At 37.4% G+C, this 23,759-nt stretch overlaps 1 protein-coding gene across 2 annotated transcripts in view; it reads left to right on the plus strand.

Annotated features, from left to right (window-relative positions):
- The window catches only part of USO1 (USO1 vesicle transport factor), an 87,471-nt gene that overhangs the window by 5,319 nt on the left and 58,393 nt on the right, over positions 1–23,759 (plus strand). For both annotated transcript variants that reach the window (XM_044388177.3, XM_026509946.4), the window contains exons 2-3: positions 17,906–17,992; positions 18,070–18,134. In XM_044388177.3, coding sequence (XP_044244112.1) covers positions 17,906–17,992; positions 18,070–18,134 — 152 coding nt within the window. The remainder of the gene's footprint in view (positions 1–17,905; positions 17,993–18,069; positions 18,135–23,759) is intronic.

The raw sequence follows: 23,759 nt of genomic DNA on the forward strand, positions 1-23,759 counted from the left end.
TTAGAGAAAGGCACTGATTTCTGGTGATTGAAGCCTCCTTAGTCTGGACATACTTTGCTGGGTGCAAATAAACACTAATTATACTATAAATCCTACTTATTTTTTTGAATGCTCATACATATTTAATTTTCCATCTACCTTTCAAATAATAACTTTTTTAAAAATTTTATTTATTTGACAGCGAGAGAGAGAGAGAGCACAAGAGGGCAAAGCGGCAGACAGAGGGAGAGGGAGAAGCAGACTCCCTGCTGAGTAGAGAGCCCAAAATGGGGCTCCATCCCAGGACCCTGAGTTCATGACCTGACCGAAGACAGCTGCTTAACCGACTGAGCCACCCAGGCATCCCAACACTTGGGATTTTCAAAAAACTAGCTTTTAAAAAAAAGTTACTAGGGGCGCAGCTGCATTTGGCTCAGGTCATGATCCTGGAGTCCCGGGATCGAGCCCCACATCAGGCTCCCTGCTCAATGGGGAGTCTGCTTCTCCTTCTGCTCCTCACCTCACTCTCTCAAATAAATAAATAAAATCTTAAAAAAAAAAATCCCAGTGCTAACAACATTTGATAGTAAATCTTAGGTTTTTTTTTTTTTTTCTCAAGTTGTATCCCAAGGCATGAAACTTGCTTGAGTCCTGAAAAATTATGTGGAATTACTGTACTGATAAGTTGTGTCTTTTTATTTATTTTTTATCCTGTTATTATTTTTTAAAGTAAGCTCCAGGCCCTACATGGGTTTTGAACTCATGACCCCAAGATCAGGAGTCACATGCTGCACTGACTGAGCCAGGCTGGTGCCTCAAAGTCATCTCTTTTTAAATCAAACTTTGATCAGCTGGCTTAAAAAGCAAAAAGGCTAACAATATGAGACAGCTGTACTTTCTTATAATAAAAATTGTTACTAAGGAGTGTATGCTTTGATTTAGACATAGTTTTGTTTTGGTCAAGCATATTTTATACCACGTTACTATAAATGTATAGTCCGAAATTCCTGTTTGGGTTCAAGTTTCATATTCTACATTAATAAGCAGGTCAGTGTCATAACTGGAATGTGTTTTCTCTCTTGGCTGTCTTGCAATAAGTGTCGGAGAAAACCATAATAATGATTCGTGTTTTGATCACTTCTGTATCCAACCAATGATGTCTCATGTATATTTTTTAAGTAGTGTCTATTGAAAACTACATGGCTTTTTTGAAGGTGAATTGTAGATTACTAAGGGCAATTTTAAAAAACTAGAATCATTTAAATATTACACATGCTACCAGTACCAACGTATGTTCCAAAAAACATGAGTGGATGTACTTAAATTTGTTACCAAAGAAGTGTGCTGGGTGATGATCAAAAACAAAACAAAAAACCTAATATTTATATAAAGGAAGTTGTATTTGCCAATTTTATTTGACCAGATCCCTTTTTTTCCTCAGGAAATCTTGTAGAGCTGAGTGTTCTGAAGAACACACTTTGGGAAAAATTGTCCTAGAGAATATATTTTTTAAAGGAATGCTATATTTAAGAAGTCTTTCATTAGCATCTGTTTTATGGAGTTCTTGAAGTGTTGCCCATTTAAATACCTAAAAGATAAAGTAAATCCTGGTGCTTTATGGTTTGAGAGTTAATTATAATCACTCTTGAATCTGATTATCTTTTAGGAGAGAATATAAGAATTTCTTATGGGGGCACCTGGGTGGCTCAGTCATTAAGTGTCTGCCTTCCGCTCGGCATGATCCCGGGGTCCTGGGATCAAGCCCCACATCGGGCTCCCTGCTCTGCTGAGAGCCTGCTTCTTCCTCTCCCACTCCCCCTGCTTATGTTCCCTCTCTTGCTGGCTGTCTCTCTCTCTGTCAAATAAATAAAATTTAAAAAAAAAAGAATTTATGTAAATTTGCTGATAGGAAGCACCATTTTTCTGTCTTTACATATTTACCTTCTGTTGTTTATACTGCATTGTTTTTTGTCTGTTGTGGAAATCCTAGAAAGGCCTGCTTATATTTTTATACCTCAGGCAGAAATGCTATGAACATTTTTGTACAAAAAGTTATCTTTAATTTAAAAACTTTGTGGTGTTAAGACTTTGAGATGCCAGCATTTGTGTTAGGTTAGTTGGTAGACAAGTTTCATAATGATGCCTTGCTTGGAAAGAATGTTTTTTCGGAAAGCATTGTTCATTTCTTAGAGAAAGCATGGAGAATAAATGAAGCAGCATATTACCTTGGCTGACTTATTGTTAATTGTAATGGAAATAGATTGTGTTAGATTCACTGGATTTATTTTGCAAAGAGACTGGTTTTGACTTTGTAATGTTCCCACATTTTTTTTAGATCATAGTAATTTAGGTCATCTGAAGATAAGACTGACCTTTGCTTTTTTTGTAAAAATCTTCTGAGCTGTAGAGTTCAATTTAAAATAATTTTTTTTTTTAAGATTTTATTTATTTATTTGACAGAGATAGAGACAACCAGCGAGAGAGGGAACACAAGCAGGGGGAGTGGGAGAGGAAGAAGCAGGCTCCCAGCGGAGGAGCCTGATGTGGGACTCGATCCCAGAACGCCGGGATTACACCCTGAGCCGAAGGCAGACGCTTAACCGCTGTGCCACCCAGGCGCCCCAAAATAAATTTTTTTTTAAGATTTTTTTTTTTTTTTTTTATTCGACAGAGATAGAGACAGCCAGCGAGAGAGGGAACACAAGCAGGGGGAGTGGGAGAGGAAGAAGCAGGCTCCTAGAGGAGGAGCCCGATGTGGGGCTCGATCCCATAATGCCGGGATCACGCCCTGAGCCGAAGGCAGACGCCCAACCGCTGTGCCACCCAGGCGCCCCTAAAATAAATTTCTGGTTCTTTTTGTGTTTTAAAACACTAATACTTTCTTTGTTCCATTAAAACAATGTAAAGGAATTGATTATTGGTTAACATGAATTATTTTGGTTCTACAGTAAATAGTCATGGTCGGGGAAGTTCTCTCCAGGGAAGCTGTAACTATGTTTTAAGCTTCATGAAGGCAGTTATATGATCAAATGTGTTTGTATTAGATGCTTGATAAATATTTAATAAATGACTGAATGATTGAATTAGATTTTTTTTAACTGGCATTCCTGTTCTTCATTTTTGCATGTCAGTTAAATAGCTACTGAATACTTAAAAAAAAATAGGGATTTCTGGGGCGCCTGGGTGGCTCAGTCGTTGAGCGTCTGCCTTCGGCTCAGGGCGTGATCCTGGCATTCTGGGATCGAGCCCCACATCAGGCTCCTCCGTTGGGAGCCTGCTTCTTCCTCTCCCACTCCCCCTGCTTGTGTTCCCTCTCTCGCTGGTTGTCTCTGTCAAATAAATAAATAAAATCTTTAAAAAAAAAAATAGGGGTTTCTATTAGGGATTGTGAGGAAATACTGCAAACCACATTATGTCAGTGTCTCGTAAACATACCTTCAGCATGCTAGTTTTACCCCACCTTCCTTTTTTCCCTTTTTACTTTTCAGTGGTTTTTCATTTTCACATTCCTCATCTCACTTTTTTTCTTTCCTGGTCACTCCTATTCCCCTTGCTTCTTTTTTGATCCTCTTTGTGTATATCTGAATAAAAATAAATGGAAGTATTGGTTAGCAAAACAGATACTAAATTCAGATTATTAGGCTGTCATTCTGATTATGCTCAATTTACCAATTGTTAGATTATTTGTCCTTTTCAAATTTTTCTTGGTAAAATTGCGACTGTCACGTGGCAATTACTGAAAGCAATGAAGAGTTCTGATACATAATCACCTCCATGAGTTGCATTATGTTATACATATTACTTTATTAATTTTTTAATTTTTTTGTGACACAAAATGGCAAACAGTATTAGTAAAGTTTAAGGCCCCTTTGACTACCATCTTTAATTTCAGTTCTCTTTCCAGAAATAACCATGAGTCTTTTTTTTTTTTTTTTTAAGATTTATTTGAGAGAGAGCACACATGTGAACAGGAGGTAGGGGGAGAGGGAGAGGGAATCCCAAGCTGACTCCACACCGAGCGCGGAGCCCTTCATGGGGCTCAGTTCCACAACCCTGAGTCACAACTTGAGCCTAAACCAAGAGTCTGGACAGTTAACCAACTACACCACCCAGGTGCTCCCAGAAATAACCGTGATTCTTAATGTGGTATAAATCCTTCCAGAGTTTTATGAATAATTATGCATTTGTACAATATAGAATTATGTATTTGTATGAACATATTTATTTTTTTTTCATAAACGGTATACTGTTTATGGTGTTTTGCAGCTTACCTTTTTCACTGATATGTCTTGGAGATCTTTGCATATCAAAACATAGAGCCACTTTATTAGAATTATTTAAAATACCAGATTTTCAGTTACTTTGTTAACCACACTATACTCAGACTATAAAAGCATCTTGATAACAGGATACATGTCCAGTTCATCATTGTATTTATTTCTCAGAGCACCTAATACTTTGCATAATATAAACTAATTGAAGAACTACTGTCTTTTGAGTTTTTCCTTATTACCCCTTTCTTATCCTTCTAAATAAAACTAACTCTGGTCAAATTTTATTCAAATACATATTTTCTCTTTAGAACTGTATTTTGTTAGTAAATACTGTTCTGTTGTTTAATGCAAGAGTCACAAATCAGATCCCAACAGTGTCAGTTGGGTACCACATCATTGTTCAATCCAGCAGGTTAGATTAGAAGAGAGCAGAGGTCTGGATGAAACTGGAGCCTGCACCTCGTGACTTGACGGTGTAGATGGAGCCCAACTCCAGCCAGTTGTTGCCTGTAGAAATGTAGGCTCAGAGAGCCAATTTAATGTAATGGTTAAGCACTCAAACTGCTTGGCTTTGAATTCCATCCAGCCACTTACTAGTTTTGTGAACTCGGACTTACTCTGCCTGTTTCCTCACCTCTAAAATGTGAATAATAACAGTGCCTATTTTATTAGGTTTTCGTGTAGATTAAATGAGTTTAAAGCTATACAGATCTTTAGAACAGACTGGCACTAAGTGCTCTATATTGCCATATTTTAACAATTCTGAGATGCACATTAGCATGCAAACATCTCTGAAATCAGGTTGCATCATGTAATTACAATTAGCAATATTTCTTTTTTCTTGGTGTTACATTAAAAACTGGTGGATCTTGGGGTTCCTGCCTGGCTCAGTCAGTGAAGCATACAACTCTCAATGTGGGTTTGGGAGTTCGAGCCCCACATTGGACATAGAGATTATTTTAAAAAAACGATGAATCTTATAATTGATGGCTTCTTAAATTGTGTGAAATACAGTATTAGCTGTCATTAACTATCAGGCTAATTTTCTTCAAGAAGAGGTGGAATCTGGATTTTTATATGACATCTTTCAATTTTGAAATGTTGGCTTAAAAATTATTTCAAACAGTGTCATAGGCCAAATAGATTTTTCAAATAGTGTACCAAACAGATACATTATTACCTATTAGGTAAAATTGAGTATTTTTAACTTAATCTAAGTTTTGAATATTAAGTAGCCTTAGCGTTTATCTAGTTTTTTCTTCCATCTTGCAGACGATGATACAGACTTAGAAAGACTATATTTAAGGTTCAGTCAATCCTTGTTATTCATGGATTCCATATTGGCAAATTCGCCTATGTGCTAAAATTTATTTGTAACTCCAGAATCAATACATGTAGCACTTTCAGGTCATTTGCAGACATGTGTAAGGAAGTGAAAAATTTGAGTCACCTGATGTGTATGTCCCCATTTGAGGTCAAAGAAGGAGATATTCTGCCTTCTTATTTCAACTCTCATATTAAACCGGTGTCCTTTTCACAGTCTATTTAGTGTCGTGGTTTTTGCATTTTTGTCCTTTTTGTTTGTGATTTCACTGTTAAAAATGACCCCCAAGTATAATGTGGAAGTGCTGTCTAGTATTCCTAAGTACAAGAAGGCTGTGGTGTTTTCACAGAGAAAATATGTGTGTTAGATAAGCTTCCTTCAGGCATGAGTAATAGTGCTGGTGGCTGTGAGTTCAGTGTTAATGAATCAAGGACATGTATTGAAAAAGACATCTTTAAAGAAATACACATAAAACAAGGTTATGTATTGGATTGATTGAGGAAAATGTGACCACAACTCACAGGAACTCAGCCCTGTATTTCTCTTAAATGGAAAGGTTCAGTATCTGCTAATTCATTCTTTATGGTCACTTATAGAACATAGAACTACATGAATGACAAGAATCAACTGTATTCAGAAAGTAGATGAACAGTGAGTCATCAGGAGCTATGGTAGAGCACATAATAAAATAAAAGCGAGGTCTCATATATTCTGGAAATTTCTTTAAATTTTTCTGCTTAGTTGTTGAAGCAATAGTGAAAACATGCTTCTTATAAATAATTCACATCAGTATGTAGTTTAAAATTGCCCCTTTCGTCTTCCCTTCACAATTTTATTTCCCATTACCAGGGGTAATTGCTGGTGAAGTTTAGCATCATGCTTCCAGAATGTTTTCTTTGCATTTACCAATATGTTTATTATACAAATGACTTTCTTTTGAATAGTGGCATTATATTCACAGATACAGATATATATATATATATCTGTATCTGTATTTTTTTTTTTAATTTATTAGGGGTCCCTGAGTGGCACAGTTGCTTAAGCATCTGACTCTTGGTTTTGGCTCAGGTCATGATCTCAGGGTCCTGAGATTGAGTCCTGCATCAGGCTCCACGCTCCTTTGGGAGTCTGCTTGAGATTCTGTCTCCCTGTGCCCTCCCCCACCCAAATAAATAAATAAATAAATCCTTTAAAATTTTAATAGTAGGTATTAGGGTATTTCTATTCACTAATTAGTAAACATTTTTTTTCTCCACAGAGTTTATTTGTTTTTAAAGATTTTATTTATTTATTTGAGAGAGAGCGAGCTTGTGAGCAAGAGAGCACAAATAGGGGGAGCAAAGAGGGAGAGGGAGAAGCAGACTCCCACTGAGCAGGAACCCCGATATGGGGCTCCATCCCAGGACCCTGAGATCATGACCTGAGCCAAAGGCAGCTGCTTAACTGACTGAGCCACCCAGGCGCCCCTCCCCACAGAGTTTTAAAAATATTTGTAAATTTCTTTTCTTTTTTTAGATTTGATCTATTTATTTGAGAGAGAGGGAGAGAGAGAGAGCACAAGCAGGGGCAGCAGCAGGCAGAGGGAGAGGGAGAAGGAGGCTCTCTGCTCAGCAGAGAGCCCAACCCCTGGAATCATTACCTGACCAAAGACAGATGCTTAACCTACTGAGCCACGCAGGCACCCCTGCCATCATGTCGATGAGAGTGTTGAGGACTCAGACTGGAGTCTGTGACTTCAAATACCCAGTAATTTATGAATTTTGCTTTAAACTACAAGTTGGCTTCCTTGGTTGGTTTCTGAGATAGTGAGTTGCTAGTTACAAAGTCCCTCACCTCAGAATTCCATTTGGGACACTGAATACATTTATCCTTTAACTCTAAGATACTGCCCTTTTCCCTTCTGATAGTATAATGTAATCATTCACTCTGCTTCCCTACTTTTCCACTTGCTTTGTTCTTGTTACTCATTACCCACACTTCCGACTGTATCCAAATCAGTGCTTACCTTGGGGCCCTCTGACCAACGAGGTTATATGTAAAGTAGTACTCTCCACCTAATCACTGTCTCATTTCCCTGATTATTTCCCTTGTCATGCTTATCGCTTTATCTCTTTATCTTGCTTTTTAAAATTTATTTTGTAGTCTCCTTGCCATTATCTTTTCATTAGAATAAGTACTTGCTATAGTCGCTCACTGCTGTTCCCCCAGAATAGAATTTTGCAGTGCCTTTCAAAATATTAAGCACTTTAATAATATTTCTCAAACTGTCTGTGGTGAAAGACCAGTTGCTTTAGTTGTTGGTTGTTGTTGTTGTTGTTTAATGCAATTAATTGCAGACCAATACTTTTGTGAAATACAATAAAAATGAATGGCTGGGAAAATGGAATGACAGTATACATACACATACTCGTGTGCGTAAAAACATTAAGCCCTGGGTTTTTTGTTGTTGTTGTTGTTAAATAGATATAAAATTATTAGTTGTTGTAGAAGTTTCTACATGCTTAGTCCCAGGTTCTGGACTGAGCTTGTTACCACTGCTTTCTGGTTGCACTGACCATATCTCCCATGAGGGTGGCAGCACTCTAATATTTGTTGAATGAATGAACGAAATCACCCACTTAGGATGATGGTACTGAATCCTTCAGATATATTGCTCCTTTGACCTTTGTCCTTGCCAAAACCCAGAGTATTTGCTGAGATATAGAAGAGTGATTGCTGATTCATGATATCAAACTTCAGCTAGCTTAATCACTGCTGCTTTTTTATTTTCTAATTATATCTTTTAAAAAACAATATTTGACTACATGTTTAAGGAAAAGCTGTAGAAGTTGAATCCCAAACAGTGGCTGTTCCAGACGTTTTATTCTTCAGAGCCCCAGCCTCCTACATTCAGTTCTTTCAATTATTCTTTTGCCTTATTTGTCCCTTCAGCTTTTTGCCCATTACCATCACCCTAATACTTTTTTCTTAACCTTATTCCTTGTCTGTTATAATGAGCTGACGTCTTTTTTCTCTCTCTAGTTTCCAATTTGTCCTTATTTCTCCATTCCAATTTGTCCTTATTATCTCAGCTGAGTTAATTCTAAAAAAGTGAGTATGTATTGGGGTGCCTGGCTGGCTCAGTTGGTGGAGCCTGTGACTCTTGATCTCGGGGTTGTTGGTTCAAGCCCCATGTTGGGTGTAGAGAATACTTAAAAATAAAATCTTTTTGAAAAAGAATGTGCGAATATATTAATTTTTGTAGTTTTTCTGAAGTACTTAGAGAGAGTGCTGATTTTTTTAAATGCTTGGTAGGGGTTTTTGGTTTTGTTTTGTTTTTTTGTTTTTTGGTTTTTTTTGGTAGCTTCTGATTATAGCTTTCCCAAAGTAAAGCTCCAACTCCCTTAGAACAAGGGACTACCCTGGATGAGCAGTTAAGTCAAAGGCTTATCAGGGTCCTTAGTAGGCTGTAGTGTAAGTAAAACCTATTCATAAGAACTGCATTTCAATCTCCCCCTATTTACAAAAAAAAAAAAAATCTTGCTGTCCATGTAGTTTGCAACAGTAACTCAGATTCACATTTTTCTGCATAGGAGGCAATATAGGCTATTAGAATATGGGCTTTAGAGTGGACCATCTGCAGCTTGGCTAGAGAGAATCTGAACTGCCACCAAACTGGCAGTGTATTTTGGGATGTATTGCTTTGTTTCTGAGCCTTAGTTTCTTCTATAAAACGAGTTTATTAGCTTAGGTATTGCATCAGCTGCTATAACAGAGGCCAGAAAATGGGTCTAACCAAAATAAAAAGTTTACGTCTTTCTCCAGCTAAAGTCCAAATTAGAAGGCAATCCCTAGGGTAGGGTAGTTCTTCTCCTCAGGGTGGTCCAGGGGCCCGGTTGCTGCTTTTTATCTTGTGCTGCCATCCCCTAGGATGCTGCCATTGTTTGAATTGTTGAAGTTACCTCATTACCACCAGGGTCTAGTTCCAGGTTGAGGGAAAGAGAAAGACGAATGAAGAACAAATAGCTTCCTTGAAAAAAAAAAAAGATTTTATTTATTTATTTGAGATAGAGATAGAGCGAGAAAGGGAGAGAGAGCACGAGTACGAACCAGTGGTAGGGGCTTGGGGGGAGGTAGAGGAGAGGGAGAAGCAGGCTCTCCACAAGCAGGGAGCCCAACGCAGGACTTGATCCCAGGACCCTGGGATCAGGACCTGAGCTGAAAGCAGATGCTTAACCAATTGAGCCATCAAGGTGCCCCAAATAGCTTCCTTTTAAAGACAAGGGTGTGACCTGGAAGGTACTAGCAACTCATTGGCCAGAATATAGTCACTGTCTATGCCTAGATGCAAGGAAGACTTGGAAAGTAGTCTAGGTAGACAGTCATGTGCCCACCTAAAACACTGGGGGTTCTAATAACTGAAAGGAGAAAATGGAAAATGAGGGACATTTATGCTGCATTGAGTTGGTTTTTCAAGTAAGGAATAAATGGCATTAATGGTCTTTGAGATCTACAATTTCTGAATATAAGTTAAGCATTCTTGTGCTACAAAATGGTAACTATCAACTGAAAAATATAGACAGTGTTTGGCCTAAAGCATGGCTAAATCTTTGTAAGGTTTGGAACATATAATATGTTTTCCTTTCATTTGGTTTCAGTTGTCTGTAAAGAGTAGCAGTGTAGCACTTTGTTATAGAGAGATCAGGTATTCAGAAACTTCAGCCATCTGGAATATTAACAGGAGGTAGTGGGCTTTCCTGTAGCAAAAGTAGAAGTTGCAAGATCCGTGTACTCAATCTTGATTTCAAGCCTGACTGCTTTTTGGTTATAGAAAAATTATATTAGTATCTGGCTTAATTATGAAATTCTTGCTCAGTAGCAAATTAAAATCTGTAAAATTTGAATGGTCTGTTAAAAACATATATGATAGAAGTGACAGCCAAAAGCCTGATAGGATAGAAGAATAATACTAAAAAGTCATAAGTTTGGTAATAATAGCGTATGTTAATGTTTATTGATCATTTATAGGTACCAGGTACTAGGCAAAGCCTTTTATATTCATTACTTCATTTAACACTTAAGACATCCCCATAGATGATACTGGAGAGGACTTAGGTTTAAATGCTAAGAAAGCTTGTAATTATGTTCTTTGTTTAAGAAGACAGGGAAGCTTGTAATTAATTTTAGATTACTATCAGAGATAACTAAAATGAAAAGACCATTTCAGTGCCTGACTGAAGATATCTGAAATAATTCATTCTAATGGGTCTAGATAAATAAGTTGTTCCTATATTCGCTTTGATTCTCATTGGTTTGCAAATATGGTTGACTGCTTTGAATTTATCTTAAGTTGCAAGAGAGAAAGTTCAGATTTAAATCCCCAGTTTGGAAGAATATGTAGTTGCCATTAAAACTCAGGTTTAATAGATAAAAAGCATGTTTAAAGTCTTAAAAATAGTCTTGATAAATACTTACTCAAACTCAAGAATGGATTTTATTTCTGTAAGTATAAATAGTACACTTCAAAATAGTGATTAATTTTAATGTATATTTTTTAAGATTTTATTTGTTTAGAGATAAAGACAGCACGAGCAGGGGGGAGAGGCAGAGGCAGAGGCAGAGGGAGAGGGAGAAGCAGACTCCCTGCTGAGCAGAGAGCCCCATGTAGGGCTCCATCCCAGGACCCTGAGATCATTACCTGAGCCAAAGGCAGACGCTTAACAGACTGAGCCACCCGGGTGCCCCAATTTTAATATTTTTAAGTTACATTTTGCAACTACCTAAAAGTAGTGATTTGCTCATTAATCAGAGCTTATTGAAACAGATACTTTGAACTCATTAGAAAAGAAATATATTTTTAGCTAACACTCTAATCTTACATATTCTTATTTTTTCCCCACATTATTTTAGGTGGGTCATCATTCCCAGAAATGGCGAATTATTGTAAAAGAGAAAGTTTTCATATTTTAGAAAGTCTCCTTTGGTGTCTTATATTAGTAGAACAAATATATATATTTGTATGTGTGTGATATAAAAATTACTTTTTTTGGTTCATAAATGTATAAAATTAAAAAACTCAAATTAGACCAGTTTTGTTATTGTGAATATGAAATGCTATTTTATACATTAAAATATGCAGTTATAAAGAAGTAATTTTCTGTGCCTGAAATTCCTTCCCCATATTGTCTGATGAACTACTTATCCTTTAATTCTTGACTCAAGCATGGCATCCTTTATATACCATTCTTTGGTGGTTGTTGTTAAGATTTTATTTATTTATCTGTCAGAGGAGAGAAAGAGCACAAGCAGGAGAGTGGCAGGCAGAGCAGGCAGAGGGCGAAGCAGCCTCCCTGCTGAGCAAGGAGCCGGATTTGGGACTGGATCCCAGGACTCTGGGATCATGACCTGAGCCAAAGGTAGACACTTAACCTGACTGAACCACTCAGGCATCCCCTTATACACCATTCTTAAGCAGTATCTGTCTTAATCTGTTTGGGCTGCTATAACAAAAATACCACAGTGTGGGTGGCTTAAACAACAGACATTTATTTCTCACAGTTCTGGAGTCTGGGAGGTCCAAGATCAAGGCATTGGTAGATTCTGTGTCTGCTGAGGGCCTGCATTCTGGTTCATACATGACCATCTTCTCACTGTGTCTTCACTTGGCAGAAGGGGTGAGGGAACTTTCTGGGGTTTCTTTTATAATAGCATAAATCCCATTCATGAGGGTTCCACCCTCATTACCTCATCACTTTCCCAACATCCCCTCTCCTAATACCATCACATTAGGGGTTAGGATTTCTAAATTTGCATTTTGGGGGGACATAAACTCACTCTGTAGCAGTTTCACTTTCAGGTAGAATTGACTACATTTTCTTTTGTGCCCCAGCTTTATTCAGTACATACTTACGTATCTTTAACTTGTTATTACACCTTGTTTATGTGACTGTCTTCCTGTTCAAGCTTGTTGTGTGGCCAGAGACCATATCTTATTTTGGTTAGTGCAACAGCAAATACATGTGTACTCAATGTGTATGTATTGACTGAATGATAACTGTACATTCTAGTTTAAAAAATTTGGACTATATAAGCAACAGAGAATCAATTGGTATTTTTTTATTATGGTAGCTTATTTTTATCAGTTAAGACCTGATTTCATAGTATTTTGGTTTTTTGTTTTTTTTGTTTTTTTTTGTTTTTTTTTGTTTTTTTTTATTAATAATGATTTTTTATTATATTATGTTAGTCACCATACAGTACATCCCCGGTTTTCGATGTAAGTGATTTCATAGTATTTTGAATAGCATCTTTAAAAGATGAATTCAGTCAGCCATGAAAATAGCCTAGAAATTCCAATAAAACATAAATCATTTCATTTTACTCCATTATTCTTTTTTGTTTATAAAGGTAATACCTGTTTTATCAGAATTCAAACATGAGAAATAATGTAAAAAAATGAACATTTCCAGTAGTCTACAAAAGACAATATGGTACAGTCTTAATTTTTTCTATACATATTCACATTGTTTATTAATGGTATATATGTATATTTTTTAAACTTTTTTTTATTTTATTTTATTTATTTGAGAGTGAGAGAGAGGGCACAACAGCAGGGTGAGGGGCAGAGGGAGGAGCAGACTCCCGGCTGAACAGGGAGCCCCTATGTGGGACTCGATTCCGGGCCTCCGGGATCATGCCCTGAGCTGAAAGCAGACGCTTAACCGACTGAGCCACCTAGGCGCCCCTATTAATGGTATTATTTTAAACCTAAATGAACTAACGCTAAACATTCTGCTTATAATTTTCTTTTTCTTTTTTTTTTTCCCACTTAATGTATCTTGGACATCTTTTCATATAGTAAAAATGGATCTACTTCATTCATGTAATCAGCCACATAGTCTATGTGTACTGTATGTTAATTAACTGTTCTCTGCTTGATGGATGAATCTTTATATCCCCCCCCAACTTTTTTTCCCAATAAATTGCAGAAATTTATTGCTCACAGTTCTGGAGGCTGGAAGTCTGATATCAGGGTACCAGGTTTCAGACTTCTTATATTCTTATGTGGTGGAAGCTGCATTTCTTTTTTAGCTATTAAAAGTACTGCTACAAAGAACATCCTAGTATAAAACATTGTGTAATTGTGGGGGTGTTTTAAAGGGTAAATTCCTAGACGTAGGAATGCCTGGTTAAAAAAAGGGTATGAACATTTTAAGTTCTAATAGCTTTTGCCAAATTGCCACTTTTTTAGGTTACTTTCCCCATGATAGAATATAAGCAAGTTAATCTGTGTCCTTGCCTACTGTAGGTAGTTGTTGTATTTTTTTTTTAAGATTTTATTCATTTATTTAGAGAGAGCGCATGTGAGCAGGGGGAGGGGCAGAGGAAGAGAGAGAATCTCAAACCTTCTCCACACTGAGTGAGGGGCTTGTTCTCACAACCTGAGATCACAACCTGAGCTGAAATCAAGAGTCGGGCACTTAACCAACTGAGCCATCTAGGTGACGCAGTTGTTCTGTTTAAAAAATCATTTTGTTGGGGCGCCTAGCTAGCTCAGTCCATAGAGCGTGTGACTCTTCATCTCAGGCTTGTGAGTTTAAGCTCCACATTGGGTGTAGAAATTGCTTCAAAATCAAATCTTAAAAAAGAAATAAAAATCATTTTATTAAAGTATATATAGAAAAGTATGCATGTAAACCTGAACACACCTATGTAACCGGCACCCAGATCGGAAGAGAACATTACCAGAACCCAAAGTCACCTTTGTGCTCCTATTCAGTCACTGCCTAGCTCCATGAATAACCACTATTCTGACTTCTTTTTTTTTTTTTTTTAAGATTTTATTTATTTATTTGACAGATAGAGACAGCCAGCGAGAGAGGGAACACAAGCAGGGGTAGTGGGAGAGGAAGAAGCAGGCTCATAGCGGAGGAGCCTGATGTGGGGCTCGATCCCATAACTCCGGGATCACGCCCTGAGCCGAAGGCAGACGCCCAACCGCTATGCCACCCAGGCGCCCCCACTATTCTGACTTCTAATAGCACAGATTAGTTTTGCCTGTTTTTTTATAAAAATGAAATCATATAGTATTTGTATTTGGTACTATAATTTTAATCTTAGTCTGGTAAGTAAAAATAATCTCATTGCTATTTTAACTTGTATTTATCTTTTTTTTTTTTTTAAGATTTTATTTATTTATTTGACAGAGAGAGAGACAGGGAGAGAGGGAACATGAGCAGGGGGAGTGGGAGAGGGAGAAGCAGGCTTCCCACTGAGCATGGAGCCTGATGTGGGGCTTGACCCCAGGACCCTGGGATCATGACCCGAGCCGAAGGCAGATGCTTAATGACTGAGCCACCCAGGCGCCCCATTAACTTCTATTCATCTTAATAACAACTGAGATTATCTTTGTGTGTATTTGAAAGCTTTTTTAAAAAATTAACAAGGCTCAAATATTAGCATATTTGGAACACAGAAAGGACTGAAAATAAAAATAAAGCAAACCCCCAAACTCTAGGATTACCATCATCTTGCGCCAATATTCCTAAAGCTAAGTTTCTCCATCAGCATCAAGTAGATTTCAAGTGTCCACATTCAACAAATAATTGAAGAGTTTCTAGACGTGGAAGATCATATTTTGACACAAATCTTTATATACACTAACCAGAGATGAGACTGAGCCTGAGGGTGAAGTTCAAGCCCTGCATGGTACTGGGACTTAGTACTCCATGGGAGATGGGAATTATAGATCTAGAACCAGTGCTTGAGGTTTGGGGCTAGGAGAAAGCAGAAAATGCCTATGAACAATTTCCTATTCATACTATCAGTTATAAACTACCTAGAAAAAACTTGTACAAGACCCAAGCAGAGGAAATTAGTCATACTTAGGAACACTATTTTTGGCCTAAGAAATTCCAGAAGCTGAGAGTAACAAGCATCATGTTTTCAAGAGATAATTATGTAATTTTCCTAATGGTTAAAAAAAAAAAAAGAAAGAAAAGGAAAGAAAGAAAAAAAATCGTGGTAGAAACAAATCAACCAGTTTAATAAAGAGAAAGTTGTATTGTTTGCATTTTGGAAAGTCAGTGTAATTATTATGAAAGTAAATGCAACTTAAGGTAGAATAATTTCTAAATGTGAGCAGTTAGAATAAATAAAATCAAAAAGTAAAGCTAGGCTTGGTTATCATACTATATCTGCAGTATGAAGAAATGCAAATCAGCATAGTAAAGACTTAGAAATCCTGCAGTGCAGAAACCTATTTAATTTTGTATAACCTTGTGTTTCCTGCTGCTTCTGTGATCATTAGAAATCTATTAATATCTTCTGGGACACTAGAAGTCTGCAGAACATAATTTGGAACACACTATATGTATTTAAACACCACTAATTCAGATACATAGGGTGCAAAAGTATGAGTGATATGCCAAAGTATTATTTTTAGACTCTTAGTAAGAACTGTCACTAAAGAGTGAATGATAACCTAAAATAGTAGCTGTTAGAACTTTAAAGGACCTGAGTATCATGGTTTTAAAAACTGTTCTTTATCAGATGTTTTCAAATATTTTCATCCAGAGTGCCTGGGTGGCTCAGTTGATTAAGCATCTGCCTTCAGCTCAGGTCATGATCCCAGGGGCCTGGGACTGAGCCCCAACATCGGCCTCCCTGCTCAGCAGGGATTCTGCTTCTCTCTCCCTCTGCTCCCCCCCCCCGCCCCCGCCGCTTGTGTGTGTGTGTGTGTGTGTGTGTGTGTGTGTGTGCGCACGCGCGCACGCTCTCTCTTGCTTTCACTCTCAAATAAATAAAATCTTTGAAAAAGCCAAATATTTGCATCCAGTCTGTGGCTTATCTTTTCGTGTTTTTTTTTTTTTAATTTAAGACATGCAGTTAATTCTTATATCTGTTACAATTTTTTTTTTAATTTCTATTTTTTTGAGAGAGAGCAGAGGGGAGGGGGCAAGGGATGTGGAGGTGGGAGGGCAGAGAAAGAGAATTTTTTTATTTAAGATTTTATTTATTTATTTGAGAGAGAGCACAAGCAAGGGCAGGCAGAGGGAGAAGCAGGCCCCCCTCTGAGAAAAGAACCGGATTTGGGACTCAGTCCCAGGACCCCGAGACCATGACCCCAGCCAAAGGCAGACACTTGACCAACCAAGCCACCCTGGTGTCCCGAGAGAGAATCTCAAGCAGACTTCCTGGTCAGCATGGAGCCTGATGCAGGGCTCCATCTCATGACCTGAGATTGTGACCTGAGCCGAAATCAAGAGTTGGAGTCTTAATCAACTAAGTTACCCACGCGCCCCTGCAGAATTTTTTAAATGCAATTTTACATACATAGTTTGATACTTTTGCTTTTGGTACTTGGGCTCATAATTTAGATCTAGTTTTACAGCATGCTTTTCTTTTTTCCCCCACTGTTTATTATCATAGTATTTTCCCATTAGTACAGTTAATTGTTTTGAATAGTTGCATAGTATTCTACCAAAGAACGTACTACAATTTATTTAGTTTTTCTTCTTTTGGTGGACAGTTGTTTCCAGTTTGTTTCTATTGTAAATAATGCCGGAAGGTTTATTTTAAAATTCAGCTTGAACTTTCAATTCCTGCAAATTTATTAAAAGGTTTTATAATAGAAGCATTTCATCTTTATAGATCTTGAGGCACACTTAAAACAAAATTTTTGATATATCAGTTCTTGCTTTTCTTGTTCAAATACTTCGTAGAAACATTAGGGTGAAGTTTTAATGTAAACAAGTATTTAAAAAATTTTTCTATTTTATTTAATTTTTTAAAAGATTTTATTTATTTATTTGACAGAGAGAGAGAGAGTGCAAGCAGAGGGAGCGGTAGGCAGAGGAAAAGGGAGGAGCAGGCTCCCTGTGAGCAGGGAGCCTGATGTGGGGCTTGATCCCAGGACCCTGGGATCATGACCTGGGCTGAAAGCAGACACTTAATCAACTGAGCCACCCAGGCACCCCTAAATTTTTTTTTAAATAACTTCCCATCTTCTACCATAACCCTGCTTCCCTCTTGGCTCAAACAGTTGTAAATGGAATGTTTGGAAAGTTCTGATTCTACTAATGATTTCTCTTAATTCCTCAACTTATATGACTTATTTAACTTCTCTTCCACCACTTTCTTTTTCAGAAGTCTGTGAAAAATCTGTTTCTCTGAAATAAGATTATAAAACCACCTAAATAGTTATTTAGATTTGTGAAAGACCATTTCCATGGCATCCCATTTGTTGATTTTTTTTTTCAAAATTAGATGGTATAAATTTAAGGGGGAACTGCATGTTTCTTTTTTGTTTTTTGGATTCCATTAATGCTATTTCATTTTTCCATGACAGATTCAAAAGCTTTGTGACAGAGTGGCTTCATCTACTTTACTAGACGATCGAAGAAATGCTGTGCGTGCTCTCAAATCATTATCTAAGGTCAGTAATGCTTTATCACTTACTAAGTTTATTAAGCTAGACATTAATTACTTTAACAACATTTTTCTTTTATGCAGAAATACCGCTTGGAAGTGGGTATACAAGCTATGGAACATCTTATCCATGTATTACAAACAGATCGGTAAGTCTCTTTTTAATGATTTTTCTCCCTAATTTTTCTTGCAATTTTAATTAATTTGTTTTAGAGTCACTGTTCTGGAAATGATTAACTTATTAAGTTTATTAAGTTTTTATTGTCAGTTGTTTCAATAAATACTGGACACAGGGTGCAAACCACTGTGCTAAGCATTAAGACAGACATAATCTCAGGGGTTGAAATCTTTCCATTATATAAAAATGAAGTGAAGTGACTTCTCATTAAAAACTGAAGATTTGGGGTTTGAATTGGGCAATTGGATGTTTTGATGTTCACGTAGATGTACTGTAATATACTATTCTATAATATAATATGCATATTATTGTATGTCGGTTATCCAGACTTGCTTTTTTGGAGAAATAAACTGGACTAATAGAGTGAAGTGTTAAATCTGAGCATGTCCTAAGACAAAGGTCACTCAGCCTATTTTTATCTCTTTCAGTTTCTCTTTAAGAGATTTTATCTGTGTCTTTTTTTTTTTTTTTAAGATGTATTTATTTATTTCACAGAGTGAGCACACATGCGGGAGGGAGGGGCAGAGGGAGAAGGAGGCAGATTCTCAAGCAGACTTCATGCTCAGCCCAGAGCCCGATGCAGGGCTCTGTCTCAGGATCCCAAGGTCACCACCTGAGCCAAAACCAAGAGTCAGGCGCTTAACTGACCATGCCACCCAGATGTCCTGCATCTTTGGTTTTAATTAACAACTGTGCATGGATAGCTTTCAAAAATCTTACCTCTGATTAAATATATATTACAACCTTTAACTGCTCAATGGATATTTCTACCATATCAAGATTTCTCAAAGATATCTCGAATTCAGAATGTTCAAGAGTTAATTTATGTCGTTTTCCTGCTCCTAACTCCTTCATCCCACCATCTCCTTCAACTGCCTTTTGACCCAAGTCCAACCTAGTTGGTAGCGCCTTTCCATTCAAGCAAGAAACTATAGGATTCGTGCTGAACTTACCCTCTCCTTAACCCATTATGCTCATCTAGACCAAAAACCAGCTGGAATCCATGAATTTCTCCCAATTTCCTTTCCTTGTTAATCTTTAGTTCTGGCTTAGTATCAGTGACTGAAACCATTTTCAGAGCCACTGTATTAATTATCTTTATTATTATTATTACTTTCGCTGTATAACAAATTATTTCAAAACTTCATAGCTTGAAATAATATTTATTTATTACCTCACACTTCCTGTAGATCAGAAATTCAGCAGTGACTTAGCTAGGTGGTTCTGGCTCAGTCTCTCATGAAGTTGCAGTCAAGATTTCAGCCAGGACTGCAGTCGTCTAAAGGCTCGATTGAGAAGATCTGTTTCCAAAATGGCTCACTGACCTCGCTGATGGCAGGAGGCTTCATTACCTTACCGTGTTGCTCTACTAGGCTGCTTGAACATCCTTATGATATGGTAACTGGCTTCTCCCAGAACAAGCAATCCTAGAGACAGCAAAGAGAAAGCCACAAGGTCTTTTAGGACTTAGGCTCACAAGTCACATACCAGCAATTCTACCACATTCTGTTTATTAGAAGCAAGTTAATAAATACAGCATACACCTAAGTGGAGGAGAATAGGTTCCATCCCTTGAAGGGATCTGTATCAAAGAGTTTTTGAACATAGTTTAAAACCACCACTACCTCCAAAGTGTATTCTTTGCCCCTGATCTTTTTGTCCCTCCATTCAGGCTGTGCGTTATAAGTCTGATGTATAAATCTTTTTTTAGTTAATGCATTTCAGCAGCTCAGTGCAATGTGAAGTCTAAGTTCTTTTTTTGTTTTAAGATTTTATTTGTTTGAGAGAAACAGAGAGAGCACAGCCGGGGGAGGGGCAGAGGGAGAGGGAGAAGCATACTACCTGCTGAGCAGGGAGCCCAGCTCAGGACTCAATCCCAGGACCCTAGGATCAGACCCTGGGATCATGACCTGAGCCCAAGACAGACGCCCCACTGATTGAGGCACCCAGACACCCCTGAAGTCTTAAGTTCTTAAAGCAAAGCATATAAGCTTTTTTTTAAAGGTCTTGCCTGTCTAACCTCAGAGTCTCTTTTTCAGTTATATTTCAGCAATGCCCAACTGCTTGTTCATACCAATTAGGACCTTTCCTCTTAGACAGTACAACCCACATTGTCTACCTTTTCAAAACCAAATAATTCTAATGTATTTAAATAAATGCATTGGATGTGTTAGGATTATCTGTTTTATTGACATCATAGTAAATAACTGTGGTAGGCAGAATAATAGCCCCCCAAGGATGTTCAAATCCTTATTACCACAACCTATGAATGTTACCTTAGAGGGCAAAAGGGACTTTGCAGATGTGATTAAGGACTTTGAGATGGAGAGATTATCCTACATTATCCCGGTGGGCCCAGTGTAATCCCAAGGTTTCTTAAAAGTGGAACAGGAATGCAAAAGAGGAGGTCAGAATGAGGTGATATGAAAGATTTCGACCTGTCATTGCTGGCTTCAAAGATGGAGGAAGGGGGCCTCTAGAGAACTGCAAAAGGCACAGAAACAGATTTTCCCCTAGAGCCTATAGAAAGGAAGGGAGCCCTGCTGAGACCTTGATTTTGGTGCAGGGAGACCCATTTCGGACTTCTGACTTCCAGAACTTTAAGATCATATATTTGTATTGTTGAAGCCGCTAAGCTTGTGGTAATCTGTTATAGCATCAGTTGAAAACAATTACAGTAAACTAAAGTTAGTCATCTGCTTTACGTAATATTCCAGGTTAGAGAAAATGGACCCTAGATCAAAGAACTTCAGTGCGATGATGATACGTACATATAATCTATAATGTTTCTTTTTTATTCCATGTACAGCTTTTCTCACTGAGTCTTAGGAAGTTAGTAATGAAATGACTAACATCTCAGTATGGAAAATGGAACGCTTACCTGTTATGTAAAGTGACCTTAATTGTCACTTTAAGTGCACAGCTGAAAATGAATGTGTAGATATTAGATATTCTTTTTTTTAAATATTTAATTTATTTATTAGAGAGAAAGAGAACACAGAGGGAGAGGGAGAAGCAGGCTCCCCGCTGAGCAGAGAGCCTAATGCGGAACTCGATCCCAGGACCGCGGGATCATGACCTGAGCCAAAGGCAGACGCTTAACCAACCGAGCCACCCAGGCGTCCGGGTAGATAAATTTTGAAAGCATGATGGATGGTGATGGCATGTAGCGTGGAAAGTAAGAGTGAGACACAGGACACAAAGATTCAGTGAATATGAAGAAGTGATTAGGAGTGATAAAGCAAAGATGATGGACAAAGTGGATCACAACCAGATGTAAATCTCGAAGTAGGCTTTAAAAATAATTATTTATAAAAAATACTGTTTGTCATTTTGTTTTTGAGAAATTTTGAGGAACATCTTTTAAGAGAGTATTAAGGAACTGGGAATAGAAAGAAATTTCTATTATATATTTATTTATATATATATAATTTCTATATTATATAGATAAAGAGAATCTATGAAAATCCAGAACACCAGATGCAGTGGTGAAAAACTGAATGCTTTCCATGTAAGATCAGGTACAAGATCACAGTGTTCCCTCTAGCCACCTCTATCCAACACTGAAATGGATGTTCTAGCTAAAGCAATTGGGCAAGGAAACAAAATAAAAGGTATACAGATTGGAAAGGAAGAAGTAAAATTACACATACTCTCAGATGATATGATCTTGTATATAGAAAATCCTTAGGAAAAAACAATCAGAACTAATAAATTCAGCAAAGTTGAAGGTTACAAGCTCAGTATAAAAAACCAATTATATTTCGATACACTAGCAATGAACAATCAGTTAACAGAATTAAGAAAACAATTCCATTTAAGTAACATAAAAATTAAAATACTTTGGAATAAATTTTACTAAAAAAGTACAAGAATTGTACACTGGAAACCGCAACACATTATTGAAAGAAATTACCCGAGACTCAAAGAAATGAAAAGACATTCTGTGTTCATGACCAGAAAGAAGGAATATTATTAAGATGGTAGTGTATCCCAACTTGATTTACAGATTCATACAATCACTATAAAAATCCTAGTTGCCATTTTTGCCGAAATTAACAAGCTGATTGTCAAATTTGTGTGGGAATGCATAGGATCCAGAATAGATCCCAAACTACCTTGAAAAAGAACAAAGTCGAAGGGCTCATATTTCCTGGTTTTAAATACTTAGCACAAAATGATAGTAAACAAGACTTTGTGGCACTGGCATAAGGACAGATATATAGATCAACAAAATAAAAAGGCTAGAAAGCCTAACATACATTTGAACTGATTTTTGGCAAGGATGAAAAGACCATTCAATGGAAAAAATTTCTTCAACAAATAGTGCTGGGACAACTAAGTATTCACTTCACACCATACACAAAAATTAGGTCAAAAGGGATAAACCCTAATTGTAAGCGCTAAAGCTATAAAGCCCTTAGGAGAAACACAGGCATAAATCGTCAAAACCTTGGCTTAGGTAATGGTTACTTATATAGGACACTAAAAGCGTAAGCAAGAAAAGACAAAACAGATAAACTGGACTTTGTCAAAATGAAAAACTTTTATCCTTCAAAGGACCCTATCAAGAAAGTAAAAAGACAACCCAAAGAATGGGAGAGAGTATATGCAAATCATATATCTGATAAGGGACTTATGTCCAGAATACATATACAATTCAACAATGAAAAGATAAGTAATCCAATTAGAAACAGGCAAATGGGTGCCTGGGTGACTCAGTCCGTTGAGCGTCTGCCTTTGGCTCGGGTCATGGTCCTGGGATTGGGCCCTGCGTCAGGCTGCCTGCTTGCAGGGAGCCTGCCTCTCCCTCTCCTCCCCGCTTGTGCTCTCTCTCTTTCTCTCTCAAATAAATAAATAAATAAATAAAATCTTAAAAAAAACAAAAACAAAAACAGGCAAAAGATTTGAATACAAATTTCTCCAAAAAAAGTATACAAATGGTCAATAAGCACATGAAAAGATGTTCAAAATAGTCATTAAGGAAACACAAATCAAAACCAAGTGAGACACCAAGTTGCACTCACGAGGATGGCTGTTAAGGGAAAAAAAGAGGACAATAACAAATATTGCTGAGGAGAAACTACCTTCAAACACTGCGGGTGGGAATATAAAATGGTATAGCCTCTGGAAATTTAGCAGTTCCTCAAAAAGTTAAACATGGAGTTACCACATGACCTGACGGTTTCATTCTTATGTATAAAAAATGTTCACACAAAAACTAATACATGAAAATTCATAGCAGCTTTATTCATAATAGCCAATAAGTGAAAATAGCCCCAATGTCCATCAGCTGACAAATGGGTAACAAAAGGAGGTATATCCCTTCAATGGACTATTGAGCCACAAAGGATGAAATGCTAATACATGTTACAACATGGATGAACCCTGAAATACTGTTCTAAGTGAAAGAAGCCAGACACAAAAGCCACATACTACATGATTCCATTTATATGAAGTGTTCCAAATAGTCAGACCTATAGACACAGGGGCGCCTGGGTGGCTTAGGCGGTTAAGTGGCTCAGGTCATAATCTCAGAGTTGTGAAATCAAGCCCTGCGTTGGGCTTGTGCTGCGCATAGAGCCTGCTTAAGATT

This window comes from Ursus arctos, unplaced genomic scaffold (genome assembly GCF_023065955.2).
Source record: "Ursus arctos isolate Adak ecotype North America unplaced genomic scaffold, UrsArc2.0 scaffold_9, whole genome shotgun sequence".
Lineage (NCBI taxonomy): Eukaryota > Metazoa > Chordata > Mammalia > Carnivora > Ursidae > Ursus > Ursus arctos.